General features: G+C 28.7%; 1 protein-coding gene across 1 annotated transcript; it reads left to right on the top strand.

Annotated features, from left to right (window-relative positions):
* The first annotated feature begins 11325 nt into the window (after positions 1-11325).
* LOC101262936 (uncharacterized) lies at positions 11326-15092 on the top strand. The gene has a single exon (XM_004244207.4). It carries the CDS (start codon positions 12844-12846, stop codon positions 14983-14985), a length of 2142 nt encoding a protein of 713 aa, XP_004244255.1. The 5' UTR covers positions 11326-12843; the 3' UTR covers positions 14986-15092.
* The last annotated feature ends 7415 nt before the right edge of the window (positions 15093-22507 follow it).

Below are 22507 nucleotides of genomic sequence, written 5' to 3' on the forward strand. Positions count from 1 at the left end.
TGTGTATATTTCCTGGACTTAACTGCAACGTGGCTAATACATTTTTGTCATTATTTACTTTCATTTATTTCTTAATTACAATTATCATCCCTCAACTATTCAAAAATAATTAACTTTAATCTATTTTTACTTTGTTTTGAACGAGATTAGTGAAAAAAATTACAAAAAGATCCATTACGTTTGAGAAACATAAAAAAAACGCTCATTAAATATAGGATAAGACAGTTACAGTCCTTTTGAACAAGCCTCGTTCATATCGAAGACTGTAAGTAAATACAAAAATAGTCCTTTAACTTTAATGAAAAAGTTGAAACTGCACGTTAAGTATGTGATAGAACAAATGTAGTCCTACTTCTAGAATCTCGTGGGTATCGAAAAGTATTTGGAAAATATAAAATAGTCCCTGGAGTTTTAAGAAAAGTTTTAAATTGTTTGTTAAATATTGGATAGAACAATTATAGTCCTCCTAAACCAACCTCGTGGATATCGAAAACTATTTAAAAATACAAAATAGTCCCTTTAGTTTGATAAAAAAAATCAAAATTGCCCGTTAAATATACGATGAAACAATTATACTCCTCCTATTCGAACCTCGTTGATATCGAACATTATTAGGAAATACAAAATAATCCCTTAATTTTGAAAGAAAATTAAAAAAATGTCCATTATATATAAGATAGAACAATTATAGTCCTCTTACATGAACCTTGTTGGTATCGAAAAGTATTGAAAAATATAAAATAGCCCCTCAAGTTTTAATTTTTTTTAAATTGTTTGCTAAATATTGCATAGAACATTTATGGTCCCTCTAACCAAACTTTGTTGGTATCGAAAAGTATTGAAAATTACAAAATAGTCACCGACGTTTGAAGAAAAGTTTTAAATTGTTTGTTAAATATTGGATAGAACAATTATGGTCCCTCTAAATGAACCTTGTTGGTATCGAAAAGTATTGGAAATTACAAAATAGTCCAATAAGTTTGAAGAAGTATTCAAAATCACCTGTTAAATATATGATAGAACAATTGTGGTCCTCTTACATTAACTTTGTTGGCATCGAATATTATTAAGAAACACAAAATAGTCCCTTAAGTTTGAAGTAAAAATTAAAAATCCCTCGTTAAATATATGATAGAACAATTATAGTCATCTTACATGAACATCTTTGGTATTGAAGATTATTAGAAAATACAAAATAATCCCTTAACTTTGAAGAAAAAATTAAAATCGCCCATTAAAAATACGATAGAACAATTATAGTCCTCTTACATGGACCTCGTTGGTACCAAATATTATTAGGAAATACAAAATAGTCCTTTAAGTTTAAAGAACTTTAAATCGTCCATTAAATATACATAGAACAATTATAATCCTCCTACACGAACCTCATTGTTATCGAATATTATTAGGACATACAAAATAGTCCTTTAAGTTTGAAGAAAAATTTAAAATCAATCATTAAGTATACGATATAACAACTACAGTCCTTCGACATAAACCTTGATGATATCAAAAAATGTTATAAGACTCAAAATAATCTCTCAAGTTTGGACGTGAACTCATAGTTTTTCCTCAAATATACAAAAGAACACTTATAGTCCCATAAATATATAATAGAACACTTATAGTCCTTCTACACGAAAATTATCAGTATCGTCGATCATTTTTTAAAAAAGTACAAATTAGTCCTTTAAGTTTGTAGAAAAATTTAAAATCGTTCGTTAAATATATGATAGAATAATTATAGTCCTCCTACACGAACATCTTTTAGATTGAAGATTATTAAAAAATTCAAAAAATCCTTCAGATTTGAACAAACTCTAAAATCGTTCATTAAATGGATGATTGAACAGTATAGTTCTCCAACACAAACATCAATAGTATCTAAGATTTATTTTTACCTCAAATTTAGACATGAACTCAAAATCGTCTCTAAAGTACATGGCGGTAACTTACAATCCTCTCATTAAACATTATTAATATCGATAATTTTTTAGAAAATTTTCATTTCAACTTTTTTTAAAAAATATCTCAATTATATCATACTTGAATAATATTACAATTGAAACAAGTTGTTCTTTGTTGATTTATTGGTAAAACTCATGTCTCACAAGTTGATATAGTGAGAGTTTATAAAAAAATTAAAAAATTAATAGAGACTATATAAATTCTAATTGCTAAGGATGTGTGTTGAGTCTAATTCTAATGAGGTGGTTTTACACTCCTCTTATTAGGTTAGATTGGTTGTGAGACGAACATTAATACTCAATTTAATATTAAATTTTGAAAAAAAGTTTAATAAAAATGTCAACGATTTATTGTAAGCAAAGAATAAAATTGATCATCATATAGCTCCTTGTATAACTTTTTTTCATTTCAAGTGATAATCAAGCTCAACATGCTTCATACGAGCATGTAACACGAGATTGACTGTTAGAGTATTCCACTAATGTTGTTTGCATACAACAATGAAGGTTTAGGCGAAGAGATAATTAAATTCTTCAGAAAATAAGTAATTCAGGTGATATCAATATGATCTTAATATTTATTTATTTTTATAAATATGGAATATCAAAATTTTAAAAAAATATATACCAAATATTATAATATCAAAATTGAAGCATTAAGTTTTTTTAATGCTCATGCCTAATTGATGTTTTACATATCTAAAAGAAGGCATCATGGCATATTCTATTTGCAAATGACACAAAGTATACATGCACTGATGAGAAATAGACAAAAATTAATCGTTTTTAAAGTACAAAAGGTTTAGATTCAATATGACTAAAATAGAGTACTTCAAATGTAAATTTAATAGCTTTACTCACAAGATAAATATGAACATTAAAATGATAGACAAATTATCTCTAAAAGAAGTTTTATGAATCTTATATCAATAAACCAAGAAATTAGGAATTGACAATGATATAATCATGTAACACATTAGATTAGCGTGTGATACATGAAAATAGAGGCTTTTATCTAGGAGTTCGAAGCCTAAAGGATGAAAAATGTTAACAAAAATTTAAAAACGGTATATGAAACTTCTTTTTATTCAAAACGGAAAAATCGTTCATGAACTAGCGATTTTGTCCACTGGGAAAAAGCAAAATCGCTGCTATAGCAACGATTTGTTGAATTTCATTTTTTTTAAAAAAAAAAATTAAACAAAATCGCTTTCCAAAGGAGCGATTTTCAAAATAGTTTTTTTTAATTTTTTTTTTAATATGTCGTTGCTAAGGCAGCGACTTAAGTTTAATTTTTTTTTACTATTATTATTTGCTTCTTTTTTAATAAAAATAAATCAAAACATTTTTTTTATTTTTTTAAATCAAATAGCTGCCAGGGCAGCGATTTTAATTAAGAAATTTTATTTATGATTTAAAATCAAATCGTTGTCAAGGCAGCGATTTTAAATCAAAAAAATTTTAGCGATTTGATTTTTAAAAATAAATAAATAAATTTGATTAAAAATTGCTGCCTTGGCAGCGATTTGATTTTAATTTTTTTTAATTTAAACTTTTTTATAAAAAAGAGAAGCAAAAAATTAAAAAATAATAATTTAAACTTAAGTCGCTGCATAAGCAGCGAAATACTAAAAAAAGTTATAAAAAAAAAGAAATTTATTTTGAAAATCGCTCCTTTGGGAGCGATTTGTTTAAGTTTTTTTTAAAAAAAAATAATCAAATTTAACAAATCGCTGCTATGGCAGCGATTTTGCCGTTTTGGTTTTTAAAAAAATCATATAATGTTTTGAAATTTTTGTTAACATTTTTCACCCTTTAGACTTTGGACTCTTGTATCTAGTAGTGTCTTGAATGATAGTATAAGAGAATGTCGATAAAGGTAAGTTTTGTAAAGTGATTATTAGACCAACTATGTTGTATCGGATGGTGTATAATCAGTTAAGAACTCGTACATTCAGAAGATGAAAATAGTGTAAATAAGGATTTTAAGATAAAAATGCGGGCATACTAAGAAGTATAGGATTACGAACGAATAAATTTTGAAATAATATAAAAGTAATCTCAATCATAGACAAAATGAGAGAGACATGACTAAGATGGTTCAGACATATGAAGGGAAGCTGTAACAAAATGCCTCAATGGGAAGGTGTGATAGGCTTTATACGGTGGGTCTTAATAGAGGTGAATGTAGACCAAAAAATTATTGGACATGTGCATTTAAAATTTACTGATATGATTATGATAGTAGATAATTTAGTATTGTTTAGTTTTCTTGATCAATATAATTATTGTTACTCTCTTATTATCTTATCCTTCAATTCTATTAGTATTTATTGTCCCCTTTGCTTCAGTTATCATAGTATTTAGTTTCTTGTTGCTACATCTTCGTTATTTCTACTTGATTTCTTCATTACTATATATATATATATATATATATATATATATATATATATCGGTTGGGAAATCAGTTAGCCGCGAAACATTTTTCTTTTTACATTATAGGTCTCTAATTAGGAATTATTTTAATAAGTAATATTAAATTAAAATAAAAAAATCTATTAACAATATACTTATACCATAAAATAGACAATAATTAATTTATCATTACAATAAAGGATCAAGTCCTTGTCAATCTATTTTTCTTAATGAGCAATAAAAATGGATTTTTATAAATTAAAAATGTAAATATATTATGATTTTTTTAAAAAAAAAAATCAACAGACACCAAAATTCAAATATGAGCGCGTAGTGTGCCTTGGGCTTCTCCTAAGTCCTAAACACCTAATTCTGTTGGGCATTGGCTACATTGTTCACTTGTCAAGAGTGCGGTGTTAAATGGATGGGTTGAGTTAAAATCACAGATATTAAAATTAGATAAAGTATAAACTGACTTGGGTCATGACATGCTCAAGTTTATTTTAGGTTCAAACGGGCTAAAAATCGAGTTGAATCATGACCTTTCAATTTGACCCGCTTAATATCGATTATTTTGACATATTATTATTTAACTTTTATAAGCACAATTTTAATTTCAACTCAAGTAAATAAAATTTGGGAAATTTTTCAAAATAGCAATATTTTAGCATTTAATAGGGTCACTTGTCAACACTTTCAATATTTATCTAAAATGTCAATATTTTAGTTTGTTATAATATTGACTGTGTTTATTTAATTTGAAAGAATACAAACTTTTAATAACAGAATGGAGAGAATCATAGGAGAAAATAATTCAGAAAAGGTAAAAATATTTCCCTTAATTTTTTATCTTTACTTATTTTTACTTTTTTAAATATAATTTTATCTGAATTGTATTCGAATGAACTTCTTTAAATATGATTTTTTTTGTATTCGGATAAAATTCATTAAATATGATTTTTGTGTATTCAAAATTTTGAATGAACTTTTTTTTTACAAACTGAGCACGATAAATACTTATTTCAATTGAAAAATTAGACCATACAATTCAATACCTGATTGTATACCATTATGAAAATACAAATTCAAATCTGAATATAAACTAGCTGACATATAAAGTGACATTGAAAATACAAAATGAGTCAAATAAACTAAAAAATCTATTTTACTAATGCAATTAGTATAAATACTCATATAATGAGTACGTAAACAAATTATATTTTGATTATCCAGAATTAAAAATGAATACAATATCAAATCTAAATATAAACTATTTGGTATACAAAGGGATATTGAAAACACAAAATGAGTAAAATAAAATACAAAATTGGTTTTTACTGATGCAATTAGGTTGAATGCATATATAACATAAATAAACTGTATTTTAGTTGTTTAGAATTGAGAATGAATACAAATCAAATATAAATATAAAATTTGATAGTATACCATTAGGACGAATACAAAATCAAATCTAAATACAAGCTTTTTGGTATGCAAAGTAATATTGTAAATACAAAATAAGCAAAATAAAATAAAAAGTTTGTTTTACATATGAAATTAGAATGAATACCTAAATAATGAATATGTAGTTTGGTTCTTTAAACTTGAGAAAGATGGACAATTAAGAACTTCAATCTGACAATTGATTCATCAAGTTCCATGGATTCAAGAAGATCTTTTCAGAACCGTCCATAGAGCGACGATGGAGATCTAGAACCCGATGTTGAAATCGTACAAGTCGAAGAAATTTATTAAACAAGTATAGGAGATAACAATGGTGGAAACTGTAGAGAGTGTGAAAAGATTTGGGATAAAAAAGTAAAGAGAATTATTAGAAATTGAGATCCTTTTTATTTTACTTTTAATTGGTAGTAGAGTTAAACTAGGTAACTGATGAGAAATAAAAGGATAGTAAATTTAATTACATTAGGATACATTATATTTGTCAAAATAATGACATAATGACATTTTTAATAATTATTTTATAATATCGGTGTTTTAGATAATTATGTTAGAAATTTGGACTACTTTACTAATTTTTCCATAAAATTTAGAAGAGATACAAATAGATGAATAAATACTAAAAGATATAAAATGGATATCATATATCAATACAAATAAAGAGTTTTAACACTGAATAAAATTAAAGATTAAATTAGGCTCAATTAAAGATTCTTCTAAAATGGGTTAATAATTGAATGGATCGAGATTGAACTCAATTCAAATTATTTTAAGCTCAGCCCATAAAATTTTGAACGGATTGGATAGATTAACTTGGGCTCATTTTGACACTCTTATTTAATTGTATCAATGATGTTCAAAGTGTGATATCATATGTTCATATTGAGTAGTATTTTATCTATTATATTGTCAAATCACTCTTGCCTTTGTCATTCCTTCTAGATTCAGTCGTGAAATTACACAAAATATATTATTGTGCATTATGTATAATTGGAGTCTAAGTTAGCCTTATGATACTATTTTCCTCGTCGATTCGATACACAAGTATTTATAGAGTATTACACAAAGAAGAGAAAACAATTTTTCTTAAATTACAATTCGTAGCTACATGTTATAGGGAGGAGAGAGGCGAGAGAGAGCAAAAACTGGGAGAGAGGTGAATTATATATGTATATTGGTTCGATAATTGTATATAATACATATGCATTTGTATATATGGCAGGCGAGATTGGGAGAGAGAGGAGAGAGGTGAACGATATTGGGAGAGGGAGGAGAGAGGCGAGCGATAGAGGGCAGAGAGTGAGAGAGTGGTAAATTGTAATGTATATTGGTTAGATAATTGTATATTATACATATGCATTTATACAAAAATCAAGTAAGATTGGAAGAGACTGGAGAGAGGCGAACGAGATTGGGAGAGGGAGGAGAGAGGCGAGCAAGAGTGGGCAGAGCATGGGAGAGAGGTGAATTATATATGTATATTGGTTAGATAATTGTATATTATACATAAATATACAAATGTGGTTAATTATACAAACTCGAAGTTTGCCACATAATTAATGTATAATGTTAGTTGTGACTTGTGAGTGATAATTATAGCAAACTATAGCTATAATGAGTAATTAAGTAGTGTAGGTTTACTCAACCGAAAAATAAATTGAATGGACTCTTTTAATATTAGTCGTTCACGTATCTCGCTATTAGATATAAGGGTATATTTAGCCTAAAAATATTATTAAAATAAAATGAAAAGCTCAAAATAGTCTCTTTAAGTTGGGATTTACACTAAAAATTGCTCATTAAATATATGGTAGAAGGCTAATAATTCTCCTATTCAACCCATTTAATATCATTGATTATTAAAAAAATTCCAAATAGTCCCTTCCATTTGTATATTAATTCAAAATTATCCTTTATTTATATGGTAGAACACTAATAGTCCCCTTATTCAATACATCTTTGAAAACCATTGTTCTTAATACATTGTTACTTTGTTGGTGATAATAATTACTTAAATCCAAATTAGTCCCTTAAGTTTGAAGAAAAAACTTAAAATCAATACTTAAATATATGATAAAATAATTACAATCCTTCTACAAGAACATCATAATCCGTAAAGTTTAAACGTAAAGTTGATTTTAGGATTATTAGTTTTAATAAACTTCGATACAAATGATGTTCTTTTAGGAGGATTGCAATTAGTTTATCATATATTTAAATTAATATATTACATTTTTCTTCAAACTTAATGAATTAGTTTGGATTTAAAGTAATTATTGTTATTAACTAGTAATTAACAGTGTGTTAAAAGCAATGGTTTGAACAATATGAATAAAAAGGAATAAAGGCCTTGGGCTGGACTGGGCCATTTCAAAGTGGACTGGACTACTCTTAAGATCCACGGGCTTATAGGTTGGATCTTGAGTGAATGCAACCCAAATTTAATCTGTTCGTTATTGGAGTTTGAGGTACTGCTATTATGATATAAGTATTTTGTTATGTGTGAGTTGCATCGAAGAAGCACTTTCAAAGCGAGTAAGGCAGAGTCAATATATCGTTTCTAGGATTTCCATGAATAGATTAGATGGTCCTCGGCTCCTCGCGCCTACATACTAAATTCATCTTTTTAGTAAGATGAAATTGTATCATATTTTAATATTTCTTCAACCTACCTCTATTTTTCCTTAACTTTCCAAAGTAAATATATCACGCCTCTGCGCCGAGAGACTCATACATCTCTTCTTCACATGTTTGAACAATTTTAGCCCCTCAGCTCTTCATCTTGTCCTCTATCGAGACCACTATTGAAGAAAAAAGGGAATAAAGGCCTTGATAAGGTAGGACCAAGTAAAAGTGGGCTGAATTTTATTCCTAAAATCAAGGGGCTTAAGGTTGGACTTTGACTTTGAACTTTATAAGGAAAGCCCAAAGACAAAAAAAAGAGTCACTATCACTTCACTAAATTGGAGGTTTCAACTTCATTGGATTGGACCACCTTATCTAGTTCTAATTAATTCCAAGTTGACAACCCAACTAATCCTTCAAACTCTTTCTTCATTTCTAATCAAATCACTTATAAATAAAATATTTATAAACTCTCTTTATTACTCAATTGTCTTTTTGTCCCTTTTTGATGTAATAAATGTTGGTCAAAGCCCTCCTTTTAAAGTAATCCTTGACTTAAATTAGACTAATAACCTCCCACCCCCACACAAAAGAAAGCCAATTGACTCAACTTTTATACATGTTAACATTGCTTAACCTTTGAATATTCTCTTTCATTTATATAAGAGAGATTGAAATTGAAACACTTTGTTGATAAGTGTTGATTTAATAAGGGTATTTTTTTTAAAAGAGAAAATTAGAATCTTTTATTTATTTTACTCTTATTTAATTAATGCTTCTTTTTAAAAAAAAAAATAATTATAGGATCCATTTTAACTATGACATCTAGTAATAGATAAAATAGATTTCATAATTTCGAAAATATTATATAAAAATTAAATTAAAATGAACATAAGAATATTTTTTAATGATATTTTAAAAAATAAATACCCTTGTTGAAGTGGGCCGTCAAGACGTGTTTGTTTCAGCAGAGATTTTTTTGAGTGAATTTTTCAGAATTGTTTTCATTGACGTCGATGAAGACATACCCACTTCAGCTTTAAACTTTCTTATATATTCAAATAATACTTTAACTTCATCTCATGTGATATCATACCAGAAATTCATTTCACATGACCAAACATACTTAAAAACTTAATACTAAACATCAATTAACAAAGATAGTACGATGAAATAGTTAGTCAAATTGTTTTCTTAATAGGTATGTTAAATTCAAATATAACAAGTAAACATTAACATAGGAAACATTTTATATGTTTTAAATGACTCTATTAAATTTTACTTGTTTATTTTGGATTTTACACATTTGTTAAAAAACAACACTTACTAGTATTGGGTATTACAAATTGAAAATCAATTTTAAAAATATGGAAAAAGACTAAATACACCTTTATATTATTAAAAATAATCTAAATATATCTCTCGACATATTTTTGGGCTAAATATATCAATCATGTTAGTTATAAGCATATATATACAACGAGAGGATTTACCTCAAAAGTATAACGAAAAGGATATATATTAAGTCATTTTCAATAGTACAAGAGTATCTTTGATCATTTTTTGTTAAAAATAATAGATAAATAAGACAGCGATTGTAATTCACGAACACAAGTGGCGCGTGGGTGAGGCATTTTGATTACTAGTCACGTCACGTGCACCTCTTGTAGTTTTCTGTTTCACCTCGTCTCTATCGATCTTTACTCCCCATGTGATCGGTCCACAACTTGACACTAAAGTTCAATTAAATAACAGAAATACCACTTAATCCAAGCACAAAATGTCGGGTAAAAAAGAAATAGTGGAGCCTACACTTGGTAATTTTACAATAGATTTTTTACTCACAAGAGGACAATATTTCCCTAATTAGTCAAAATAAGAGGAAAATAATATTCCCTCGTTTATAATTGTTCGATAGTATACTAAAAAGAATAATTAATTACTTTTTTTAAAATTTATCCTTAATGATAGTGTAGTTCAATTGAAAAGTTATATAGACTTTTGATATTCTTAATATACTAATAAATTTATATTAGTCAAATTACATCTTGTATTAATTTTCTCCTGAGCGGTGTACATTATCTTACCACGACAAACAGTTGTGGACGAGGGAATAGTAGTTTGGTTTTGCATAAATAGGTCCTATTGTACTTGAGTTATTTTTATAAATATCTAAAATACTACTAGACAATTTTTGTGAGACGTAGGCATAAAAATATTTCTTTGAATAAGGTGGAAAATGATACTCGAGTGTAAAATAAGAAGGGAACTCAACCACAAGAATATAGAAGGGAAAATTATGCTCTTTCTCTCGCTTGGTAGTGTGATTATGATCGATAAGTTGCATCTAATCAATATCGAAATCAAAATCAACTATGAAAGCAATCGAGTCAATTACTATTTTCTACGAATCTACTAAACAGTTCCCGTGTGAGGTAAGCGTGAAAATGTTTCCTTGGATATGGCAACAAATGACTCTCGAGTGTAAAATCAACAGGGAGCTTGACTATAAAATATAACCATCGAATTGGGAAATAATTCAGATTCAATAATGACAAATGAAAAACCATCACTCAAAAAATAAAAGTTACTAATGGATAATAGGCCGACCTTGTCCAAAAGCTCACATCGATGGAAAGATTTGACACCTTAACATCAATTCCTCATCAACTATAATATGTTTCAAAGGGTTGAGTTGTTTGCCTATTATAGTGATACATGAGATATTCACTCTATATTAAAAATAATACTAGACATGCACACACCCCTACCCTATGAATCCTAGTAAAACATATGGTAATTTTGGTCCATTGGCAGCTGGATTAGTAATTGATGAAGTCATGATCTGGCCACGTTCATGAAGGGATTTATTAGAGGTAACATAATAGAAAACATTTACACTACTTTATCATCATTTCATCAAAATCAATATGTCTTAATTAGTTGTTGAATATGATAAGAACCAAAAATAAAAATAAAAATGAAAAGGATCAACCATGTGGTATGCAAGCTACAGATAGTGTTAAATGGGACCAAAAGTTGGAAAATGATTGGGTGGTCCAATGCCATGAAGCCAACGTACGAAACTAATTGACAAAATCACTTGAAAACTTTTTATGTAAAATATGTTATGTCCACAATTTACCTAAGGGTAAAAATATGGGAGAAACCCTTTTTTTTTCTCTTTTACATTGAACCTCGATAAATTTAGCTTCACAGCGAAAGTTTTATATTTGAAGGTAAAATATCTTTTTAACAAAAATAATGTCATAGTTAAAATATTCGAATTTAAGATATCTAATTAAGAATAAAGGAATACTAATTATCCACCGTAATTCTTGATAAGAGAGAAAGCCTTTTGTTAGGGTGTGGGTTATAGCTCAATTCTTTTTCCTTTTTGTTTGTTGTTTTTGTCTCAATCCTAGAACATTTATTTTTATTACATTTAATAGGGAAATGAAAGGGTTAATAATTTTTACCACTACTAATCCTAAAATGTATCAACTTACACAATACTTTTTCGGTTCTTAATTATTTATCTATAATTTTTTTCAGTTTTTTCTAATTATTTATTCATTAATAATATTTTTTTAAAAAATTTATTATACTTTCAATTAATTATTTTGAAAGAAATAGAACTTTTGAAAATATTAAATTTTTAATTCATTCACTTCACAATTAATAGGAACAAGTGATAAATTTATTATGTCAATTATAAATTTCTTAATAGGCATGTCAATTCAAAAGCGACAAGTAATTAAAAACAAATGGAGTATAACTTAAACAACATCACAGGCTCAAAGGCCTTAAACATATGTTGTTTTTTTTGGTGAGGTTTATGGAGTTACAAGCAACCAAGAAAGAATTATTATTTGTTGCTTGAAGGCTCGATAATTTTTATTTCACCAATCCTTTCTATTTTCAATTGATTAATTTCTTTCTTTACGCAAACATTTAATTCGTCAATTATTATATTTACGATTTTTTATTTTAGTTTGCATTTTTCAAATAGCCAGAATCGGACGTTAATTTTAGATGTGGTACTCGCTTGTAATTAACTTTTGCGATGTACATTGTAAAATGGCAAATTATTTTATTTTACTATCGCCAAAAGGTTTCATATTTAAGTCTTGAATATTTCAAGTCTATGCGCAGGGTTCGAAGAAAGACCGAATACGAAGGGCTTATTCCTCTTTTATTTCTGCGACACACAGTCCATTATCCACGCACACGCACCCACTCTTTTTTCTCTTGTTCTCTTCAATTTTTCTGCGCCTTCACAGTTGGCCACTATCGTCCATGGCTTACTATTACACTCTGTATTGTACTGATGAAAGCAAAATATCGTAGCTTCACAGTCAATTTTTAGGGCTTAATGGACTTAGACACCAAAACCCATCAACGCACAGCAGCCGTTACAAGCAGTAGTACTAAAACTGAGCTTTTTATTTGCTTTACTTCTCGTCTTTCTTCTTCTTCATCTTTATCTTCTTCCATGAAATTCTCCAAATCAATTCTTAGTCCTGGTCGTGCACGTGATGGGCCGCTTTCTCTTCCCATTTCTCTTAGCCGGAGACTCAGAGCAAATGGGAGCTTAAAAGGTGGTCAAGCTTCTCCGATGTTTCCGTCCACCGGGAAGAAACGTGGGTCGGGTTTTGAAAACCCGGAACCTACTTCTCCGAAGGTTACTTGTATTGGTCAAGTTCGAGTGAAGACGAAGAAGAAGGTGAAACAGACACGGAGTTTGTCGAAGAGAAGAAGTGGAAGCGGTGAGGTGAGTTTTAGAAAAATAGAGCAAGCTCAAGTCAGTGAGGCATTTAATCAAACAGATGATAGGCTATTGTTAAGGAATCAGAGATACTCACAAGGGAACTCGAGTGTGCATTATCAGCAACAAGAATGTGTTTCTCATAGAAATCAAAGATGGGTTCATCTTCCATTGACGATATGTGAAGCTTTGAGAGCTTTCGGTGCTGAGTTTAGCTGTTTGTTCCCTTGTCGTTCGTCGTGTTTTTCGACGAACCAAAGGGTAAAAGAAGAGAAAGGAGGGGAGAACAATGAACATACATCGTGTGGGGCGGTGTTTGCTAGATGGTTAGTAGCAGTGCAAGATGGGGAAGGAGGGAAAAGAAGGGATATTGAGTTGGTGGTAGCGAGCGGTGAAGAAGAAAGAACAGAGGAGGCGAGGTGTAGCAGTACAATGAGGAGTTCAAGAAGACATGTATTTGAAGATATTGAATTTAAGGATGAGATTGTTGAAATGGAAAGCGGAGGAGGTAGAGTGAGTGTTTGTATTCCGCCGAAAAATGCTCTGCTTCTTATGAGATGCAGATCCGATCCTCTGAAAATGGCTGACCTTACTAATCGGTTCAGGGAGTCACCTGTTTTGAAACATTATGACGAGGAGGAAGACGAACAAGAAGATGTTGGAGAATTGGAAAAATTCGGAGAAATTAAGCGTATGGAAATCTTAGATTATCAGATACGTGAACCAAGTAACGATGTTGAATCAACGGGGAAATTGTGCAAAATGCCTGGTGAAACTAGTCTTTCGGTAGATCTCAATGAAGTCGAAGAGAATCCGGAGGAAATAGAGGAAGAAAGAAAGCATGAAACTTGTGAATTAGCCGCAGAAAAAATGGAGGAAGAGCATGACCGAATAGAGTGTTTTGTAGGCGAAGTCGAAGAGTATCTTGAACAACCAGTCCAAATGGTTAATCATACGGAAGATAATGAAGAAATTGGAAGTAACCATGCTGAAGAGATTGCGGAAGGAGGAGAAAAACTGACCATTTCGCCTCGTTTATCGTTATCAGAGAGCTCGAATAGACGAAGTATGAAAATTGATGAGGAAGAACTAGAACTAGTAACTGAAGAAGCTGCATTGGAAGAAGAAGAAGAACGATTCAAGTTAACCGTAATGAAAGAGATTGAAGAAATACTAATGCTGGGTAAAGTAGAAATGAATTCGACAACGCCCCAACAAGAAGACGAACAAATTGAAGCAGAGAAGCAAATTGAACAACCCAAAGAGCCTGAAAACGAAGAAAAAGAATCCGTTTTACCAGAGTGTTTGTTACTAATGATGTGTGAACCGAAGCTATCAATGGAAGTTTCGAAAGAAACATGGGTGTGTAGAAGGGATTTTCTCAGATGGTTACCCGAAAGAAAACAACACACCAAACCACCCAAGAAAGAGATCCCCGAAGAACTACCCAAAAGGCGGCGAAGCACTGACACTAAACCCACGGAACACAGGAACAAACACCTATTACAACCACCAAGATCATCGTGTTCTTTACCAGCAGCCACGGGGATGTCCATGGCTACTATGATTGAGCAGAAACTAGTGAATGCAGCAGCTTACGAGCCGTTTGTATTGACAAGATGCAAGTCGGAGCCAATGAGGACAGCGGCAGCTAAGCTGACCCCGGAGAATTGTTGCTGGAAAAACAGAAAAATTGAGCCTCACCGGCCAGCTACATTTGGCGTCGGGGCAGCTGGAGTCGGGTTTTGAGCTGACCCGATTGGTTTGTTACTATTGAATACAATAGTCTAGCACTGTGTGTCTAGCTTGTACATTTTCTTTAAATGAAATTATCAATTTAGGTTTATGATTTTTCAGTTGGTGTTCGGTACATTCAAGTCGAAAAGTTTTATATCGAGGATGCAATAAACATTATCTAACAAACACAATTTCATATATCAAGAGTTAAAAGAAGTACTTATCACTCTGCTACGACTCTCGTGATAAATAGTTTAGTTGGTATTTTCTTTAATATCACTCTGCTACTGTTGTCTGAATTAACATCAATTTGTTGGGGAGGTAGACGATAAGGATTGAGGATAGGTTTTATATGAATGTTTTTTTCTGATATACTAATGAGATGTCACCCTCCTTCTATTGGTGTTTCCTTTGTTTTTTTACGATTCCGATAGCATTTGAAGTCTGATTAATTTAAATTTATTTATATGCAAAATATTCACTCTAAAGGTGAAAATTCTAGTTAGTCAATGATATAGAAATACTTACCACTACCATGTAACTTTTAATAGTATGCCTCATTTCATACCAAGGAAGGTTATTTTTGTCATTTTGAAGAAATATTTTCGAAAATTTGATCTTGAAAGTATCTGATATTTTTCTCCGTAGCAAACACATCCTTGATCTTACATTTTCCTATTTGTTTGCTACTTACTTACTTTGTATCTTGCCATTTTAATGTTATATTTTCTTACAATCCAGTTTTGAATACTTGTTTTTTAAGTCGAGGATCTATCAAACACAACCTTCCTACGTACGTTGTTGTTCCAATAAACAAAAATGAAAATGCTAGTATATTTATCCCTAGTACTTAGTTAACAAAAAGCAATCACTAGGTTCAAACAAGCTAAGCAATATACCAAAATTGAATCGTCCCCATTTATGCGTGACGCTCCCAACATAATTTTTTTCTATGTCAATAACTTAAATTTAAAACTTTCAATTAAGGATGAAGCAATTCAACCCTTGATGATATTTAAGTCAAATCTTTATGCAATCTATGTACTAACTTATTAAGTAGTTCCATGTAATCATTTATATGAATCGAAGACTCACAATTGAACGTCCAAAAAGTAAAATTTGACTGAATCTTAATATAAAACAATCAAAGCCAAAATTTCAATGAATACTATAATTAATAGTAATTATTAGAACTATAGTTTTATGTCTTTGACCTAATGTTAATGGGGCAATCTGGCTAACCACATCATAACATAATGTATAAGTATACCTATAATGTAAGTACGGAAATTCGGTTACACTCCTAACAATAACAATATTCACGTAACGTAAAATCTACGTACATTTTATTCTCGTCAAATCTTATTCTGTTGTATAAAAGATTCAAAGAGAATAGTATATGGTCCAAAAGATATTTTAATGGAAGTTGATTTTTTTTTTTTTTTGTATTATTATGGGTGGCTTGTTTAAATGTCATGTGACAAGGAGCCTCTTTAAGCCTCTCTATTTATTTCTTCAACTGTATACCACTAGTATATTAAAGTTTAAAACATTCTTATACAGTTTTACCTCTTTGTGTTAATACATATTTTTGATAATTCTATAATTGGTAAATTTAAGTTTTTGTGATATATGACATATTATACTTAATTATTATTTAACATATTTTTTTATATCTTCAAATAGAAAACATATTATGTATTTTGGACTATTCTTTACAATTATATTACCTTTCAAGGATATACTAATTTTTATTTGTCCGATATACTTTTCTGTTCAAGAGGTGTAAATATAAAACTTCCAAATTAAGGAGAAAAACTAAGGACTCGTTTGATCATAGATTTTTCGAGTAAAATTTGGTAAATATTGTTTGTCAATATAATTTATCGTTATTTAATAAATATTTTAAATTTTCAAATACCAAAAAAAATTAATATTTGGGTCAGATTTCATTTTTTGAGATCTTTTAAAAGTTCAAACTGTAATCTTTTACAAAAACACTCCCTACAGTAATTGTTTGTGCTCTATGACATAATTTTTAACGTGAACACCAAAATACTGATGAAATATTCAGTTATATGAAAGTGGTGATATCACATACTTCCGTTCTCATGGACACTACTTGTTATTTTTTGCAATGAAGATTCAATTGACTTGTAATACGAACTTATAGTTAGTTTGGATAGTATTTAAAATTTATGAGTAGAAATCATATTTTTTAAAAAACGTGACATACGTTTTTCAAATACTATAGTCAAACACATGTAAAATTTCGCTCACATTTTCCCCTAAATAATATTTGTCAAAAATATTTTTAAAAAAATATTCAAACGCTAGTTAAGTATTTTATTGTTTAACTTAAATTTATATTTTGGTCTCAATCGATTAACTTATTTTATTTTTATTTGGTGTTGATAATTATATGAGTTGAGCTTAAATAAAATTATAAAAATTTCTATAATTTATTTAAAATTAAAGCGTAATTATAATTGCATAAAAAAATATAGGAATTATGACCCGACCAAAAATATTTCTTTCCAACATTAGATTATAAGTATTTGCTTTTTTCCTTTTCAGTGATTGTCTTGCTTTTTCAAGTGCTCACTTTTATGCACTTTTATTATAATTATATATATTTTTTATCATAAAGAAACTTAATCCAATCGAAACCATGCAATATATGTCAATTAAGGAAACAAATAAAACAAAAACCAAAAAGATATAAAAGAAAATAAAAAAAAGTGAAATCTGCAAAAGTGATCATGTTTGAAAAGGAGGGAGATGTTATTTATAAGTTAGATTTATAGCTTTCTGATATCGAGTTCATCGGAATATAATAAATTTAATTCGAGTGAAGTATATATAAATTTATACAATATGAAAGTTTATAAAAATTGAAAGTATCGAATATTGATTTAAATTCAATTGCTTACGTACGATTGGATAGGGTTTAAAATATTTTTTATAAAAATTTCATACATAGCATATTGAAACTTAAATTTCTTAATCATGGGGTCATATTCTGATACTTATGCCCTACTTCACATGCAATTAATCTGTGCTTCAACAGATATATTGTACATATAAGATATTTAAATGATTAACTTCAATTCGAAATATATATTTTTTTTAAAAAAATTACTTTATTATCATCGTTAAACAACAAAAAATGAGAAAGATGAAGATTTCGTCAGTTGAAGTTTAATATAATTTTCCATCAACGATGGAAGAAGAAAGACTATAAATATCTTGTATAGTAAAAGATTTAATTAGAAAATACAACCAAATATAATTAAAATAAAATAAGCAAAAGTTAGAAAATGATGTACATTTATATTGATCCGCAATCGGATTAATTCAAATTTGCATGACGTATGAGAAAATGTTAAAGGGCGCGTTTGGTCATAGATTTTTCAAATAAAATTTGGGAAAATTTTGATAAATAGTGTTTGTCTATATTTTGTCATTATTGGATAAATATTTTTGGCAAATATCCCAAATTTCTAAATACTAATTTTTTTTTTAGTATTTGGGTTATATCTCATTATTTAGGATCTTTTGAAAATTGAAATTTATCTCAAACTTTTATCTTTTACAAAAACATTGTTTATAGTAGTTGTTTGCGTTGTATTACATAATTATTTGACGTGAACAATCGGCTCAGAGTAACAAAATCATATGTTTTATCTATTTTACCATGTATGAGATGATGTTTGTTGCACTCACTTTAAATTTAATGTCATCGAGACAATTTGTTATTATTGCAACGAAGATTCAATTGACTTGTAATACAAATGTGTGGTTAGTTTTGATAAATTTCAAAACTTATGGATATAAATAATACTTTTCTAAAAAAGTGAAATTTTTTTCAAATACTATGACCAAATACATGATGAAATTTCATCCAAATAATATTTATCAAAAATATTTAAAAATCTATAATCAAACGCTAATAAATAACGGATTACTTGATTGAATCTTCTTCTTTTTTTTTTTTTTTAGAGAAACCAACGTACACAAATTTCAAGTTACAAATACGTATGAATTATGATGGGCAGAATTTATAGGAGTCCACACACAATTTAGTTATTATTATTTTTTTACTTTTATTATAATAAAATAAAACCTTAATAAATTAAATTCATTTAATCAAATATAACACTTTAGTATTATACAAAGGATCATGTATGTTTCTCCACTTTCTCTGACAAAAACAACTCCCAGGCTATTATTTAATGTTATGTACTCGAGATTTAATAATTTATTATACCAAATTGATTAACATGAAATGAGAAATCATTAATTACTTTTTTTTCTTAATATAAACAACACCTAGGTGACAGGATGTCCTACATATTAAGAAATCGAAATTAAAAAAAAAAAATAAAACAAGTTTTGCAAGTAATTTTGACACATTTTTTTTACATATATACTATTATTTGTTCAGCAAACATGTGCTTAGCTAAATTTAAATTTAACATCAGAAAGTCTAACAAGAAGAATAAAACGTTTTTAATATAGGTGATTTCATATTTAAGAAAATATAAACGAATACTTATTATGTTATTGTAATCTTTGTTGTGATTATTTTTTATTAAACTTAGTACATCTAGTTATAAATATATTTATACTTATCAAACCATGCCCAAAATTCAACATTAATTCATCTTTTAGAGGAAGCATAAATATTTTACATTTTGAGACAAATCTGAATATTTTTTCCCAAAAGGTCTCACATGTAATTCGAATTATATGCACTATATGACTTTTTTCAGGCCACTTCTTGTTTGTCCTTGAGATTGAATGTTCTCTGATTTTTGTCTTTAGAATCAAATTTATTTCTAGTAAGACATAAATTGTGAAATATTATAATGTAAAAATATAAGCTTATGTCCCATAAAAATATTATTCATTTCAAAGGATAAAATTAAAGACCATCGAAATAGGAATAAAGGTACAAATAACCTATTTTTCTCTTTTAAAGTAAGAATAATACACAAGTACACCTCAACCTATGCTCAAAATCTCAGAAACACACTTATACTATACTAAAGTCCTATAACCCTCTGAACTTATTTTATTAATAATTTTCTATCCTTTTAGGTCTACATGACACTATCTTGTCGGTCCAATACTGGTTCACTTTTTTTCAAGCTAGTGCCACGTAGGCCAAAAAGGGATAGAAAATTACTTAAAATATAAATTCAAGAGAGTAATAAAATCTTAGTATAATATAAATATATCTATAAAATTTTGGATGTAGATTAAGAGGGTGCTTGAACATTTTCCTTTTAAAGTAGTTGATGAAATTTATGAAATTTGCATCTTGCATACAAATTTAGTCCATTGGACTGACAGGGAACAAACAAATATTTATAAACAAATGCTCAGTATGGGCTTTTAACTTTTTGTCCAGAAATAATTGGGCCTGCTTGATCTGGATTTTATTGAAAGTTTAGTAAATGTAGACCTTTGCATTGACAAAATGTTAGATAGCATCAAAACGTTTCTCATCATATTTTTAATGCACAATTTTCACATATAGCAAATAAAAAAAATTTATATTTGTATGTTATAGCAAACTCTGCATAATTACGCTCCATAGCAAACATAGAAACTGTATCATTTGCTATACATATACAGTTGAAGCAAATTGTATAAAACAAAGTGTATAAAACAAGAAAGAGAATGACACTTGGACAGAGAACTGTATAAAAACGAAGTGTATAAAATGAATTGTATTATTATACGTGTATAGAACGAATATATACAATTTGAATTTGTATAAAATGAGAAAGAGAGAAAGAAAAAAGAGACTTGACAAGGAATATATAATTGAATTGAATTGTATAAAACGAGAAAGAGAGAAATTAGATACAATTTAAAAATTGTATAAAATGAGAAAGAGAGAAAGGCAAAGAAACTGGGCAAAGAAGTATTTTTATTGTATAATTATAAGTGTATAAGACAAAAATATATGTAATTGCATGTGTATATACAATTTTCTCACGCTTTATACAAACAGAAACGCAATATATATATTTCGCTTCTGTTTGTATAAGTGATAAAGGCGAGGGTGGCGAGCGAGATTTGGGAGAGTGGCGAGCGAGATCTGGAAGAGGGGAGAGAGGAGAACAAAAATTTATGTATTTATACAATTTTCTCTGCTTTATATAATTAGAAATAATTTTTATACACTTGTGTTTGTATAACAAGTGAGGAAGCGAGCAAGAGATTGGAGGAGTGTGGCGAGCGAGATATTTGGAAAAGAGGCGCCTGACAATTTTTTACAAACATTTACTATGGAGCATAATTAAATTAAATCCTAACTACTCCATTTATTATATACAATTTTCTCATTTTTAATTTGCTCAAATGAATTTGTAATCCATGATCTAAAAGGTCCATTGATTGTGAGAAAAATAAAAGATAATCATTTACTAAACAATTGTCCTGAAAAGGCACCATCAACAAAAATTCCAGGCAAGTGTTTGATAATATATTAATAATCATGCGGCTTAACCAATATACATTTGGATCACAAAGCTAATCTTTTGCTATTTCACTTAAAAGGTCACTTAATTCGAAAAGTGATATATATGGTCATTTTTAAATGATGTGACACCTGAATTTTTACGTTAGAAAATATTAAATTCAAACACCTCGTCAACAAAAAAATGTCATATCCGATCCAATATTTAATCGAATGGAATTTCTTCATAAGCTCAGCAAATATCTGAAAATGTGAAATAATTTAAGAGACAAGTATCCAAGACACCTTTAAAATGGCACAAATTTTTAGTTTTATTTTCGAATTATCCATAGCCTTAAAAACACTCATTTACTTGACTAATTAAAGTTAAATACATCCTTGATCTTGCAACATTAGTCAAATACGTCCATAAATTTTTGCCAAGTTTAAGGGTATTTTCAACGCTTCTCTCGTTTCTTATTAAGAATTTCATGCTCCTACAAGAGTTTGAAATCATTTATTATGTCATGTTGCATATCGAGAATGTATATTGAGGTGTATCTAATTTTAGTTAGTCAAATAGAGTTATATTTTTAGACTCTCGATAATTTAAAAATGAGACTGATAATTTACGTTAAATTCAGAAATGATATCTTTTATACTCGTCTCATGGTTTAATCAAGGAAAACAAATATTGTCTGACAAATTATTTCATATAGCAAACATCTCTTGTAGTGAAAATGTGGATGTCAAGATGCCATTGATTAAAAAAGATTATACCCCAAAATTGAAAAAAAGAAGAAGTGAGAGTTACAAATTAAAAGAATGTTGCTTTTGGAAATTAAATGTATCTAATCATGTTCTCTTTTAGCATTTTCCTAATTAGGTATGAAATTTGAAGTAAATTAATTTTTGGGATAAGGATTTAAAAAATATCTTAATTTTAGTTGAATTTGCTATTGCGCTACTAAACTTTCACGAGGATGTATTACCTCCCTAGACTATTTAATACCGTATTTTCAACATTTATATTTGTCTATGTGGACATAAAAAATAATGCAA

This window comes from Solanum lycopersicum, chromosome 7, assembly GCF_036512215.1.
Source record: "Solanum lycopersicum chromosome 7, SLM_r2.1".
In the NCBI taxonomy this organism is placed as follows: Eukaryota; Viridiplantae; Streptophyta; class Magnoliopsida; order Solanales; family Solanaceae; genus Solanum; species Solanum lycopersicum.

What these genes read in the sequence shown, in the direction of transcription:
- LOC101262936 (XM_004244207.4), top strand. Translation starts at nt 12,844, where the DNA reads ATGGACTTAGACACCAAAACCCATCAACGCACAGCAGCCGTTACAAGC.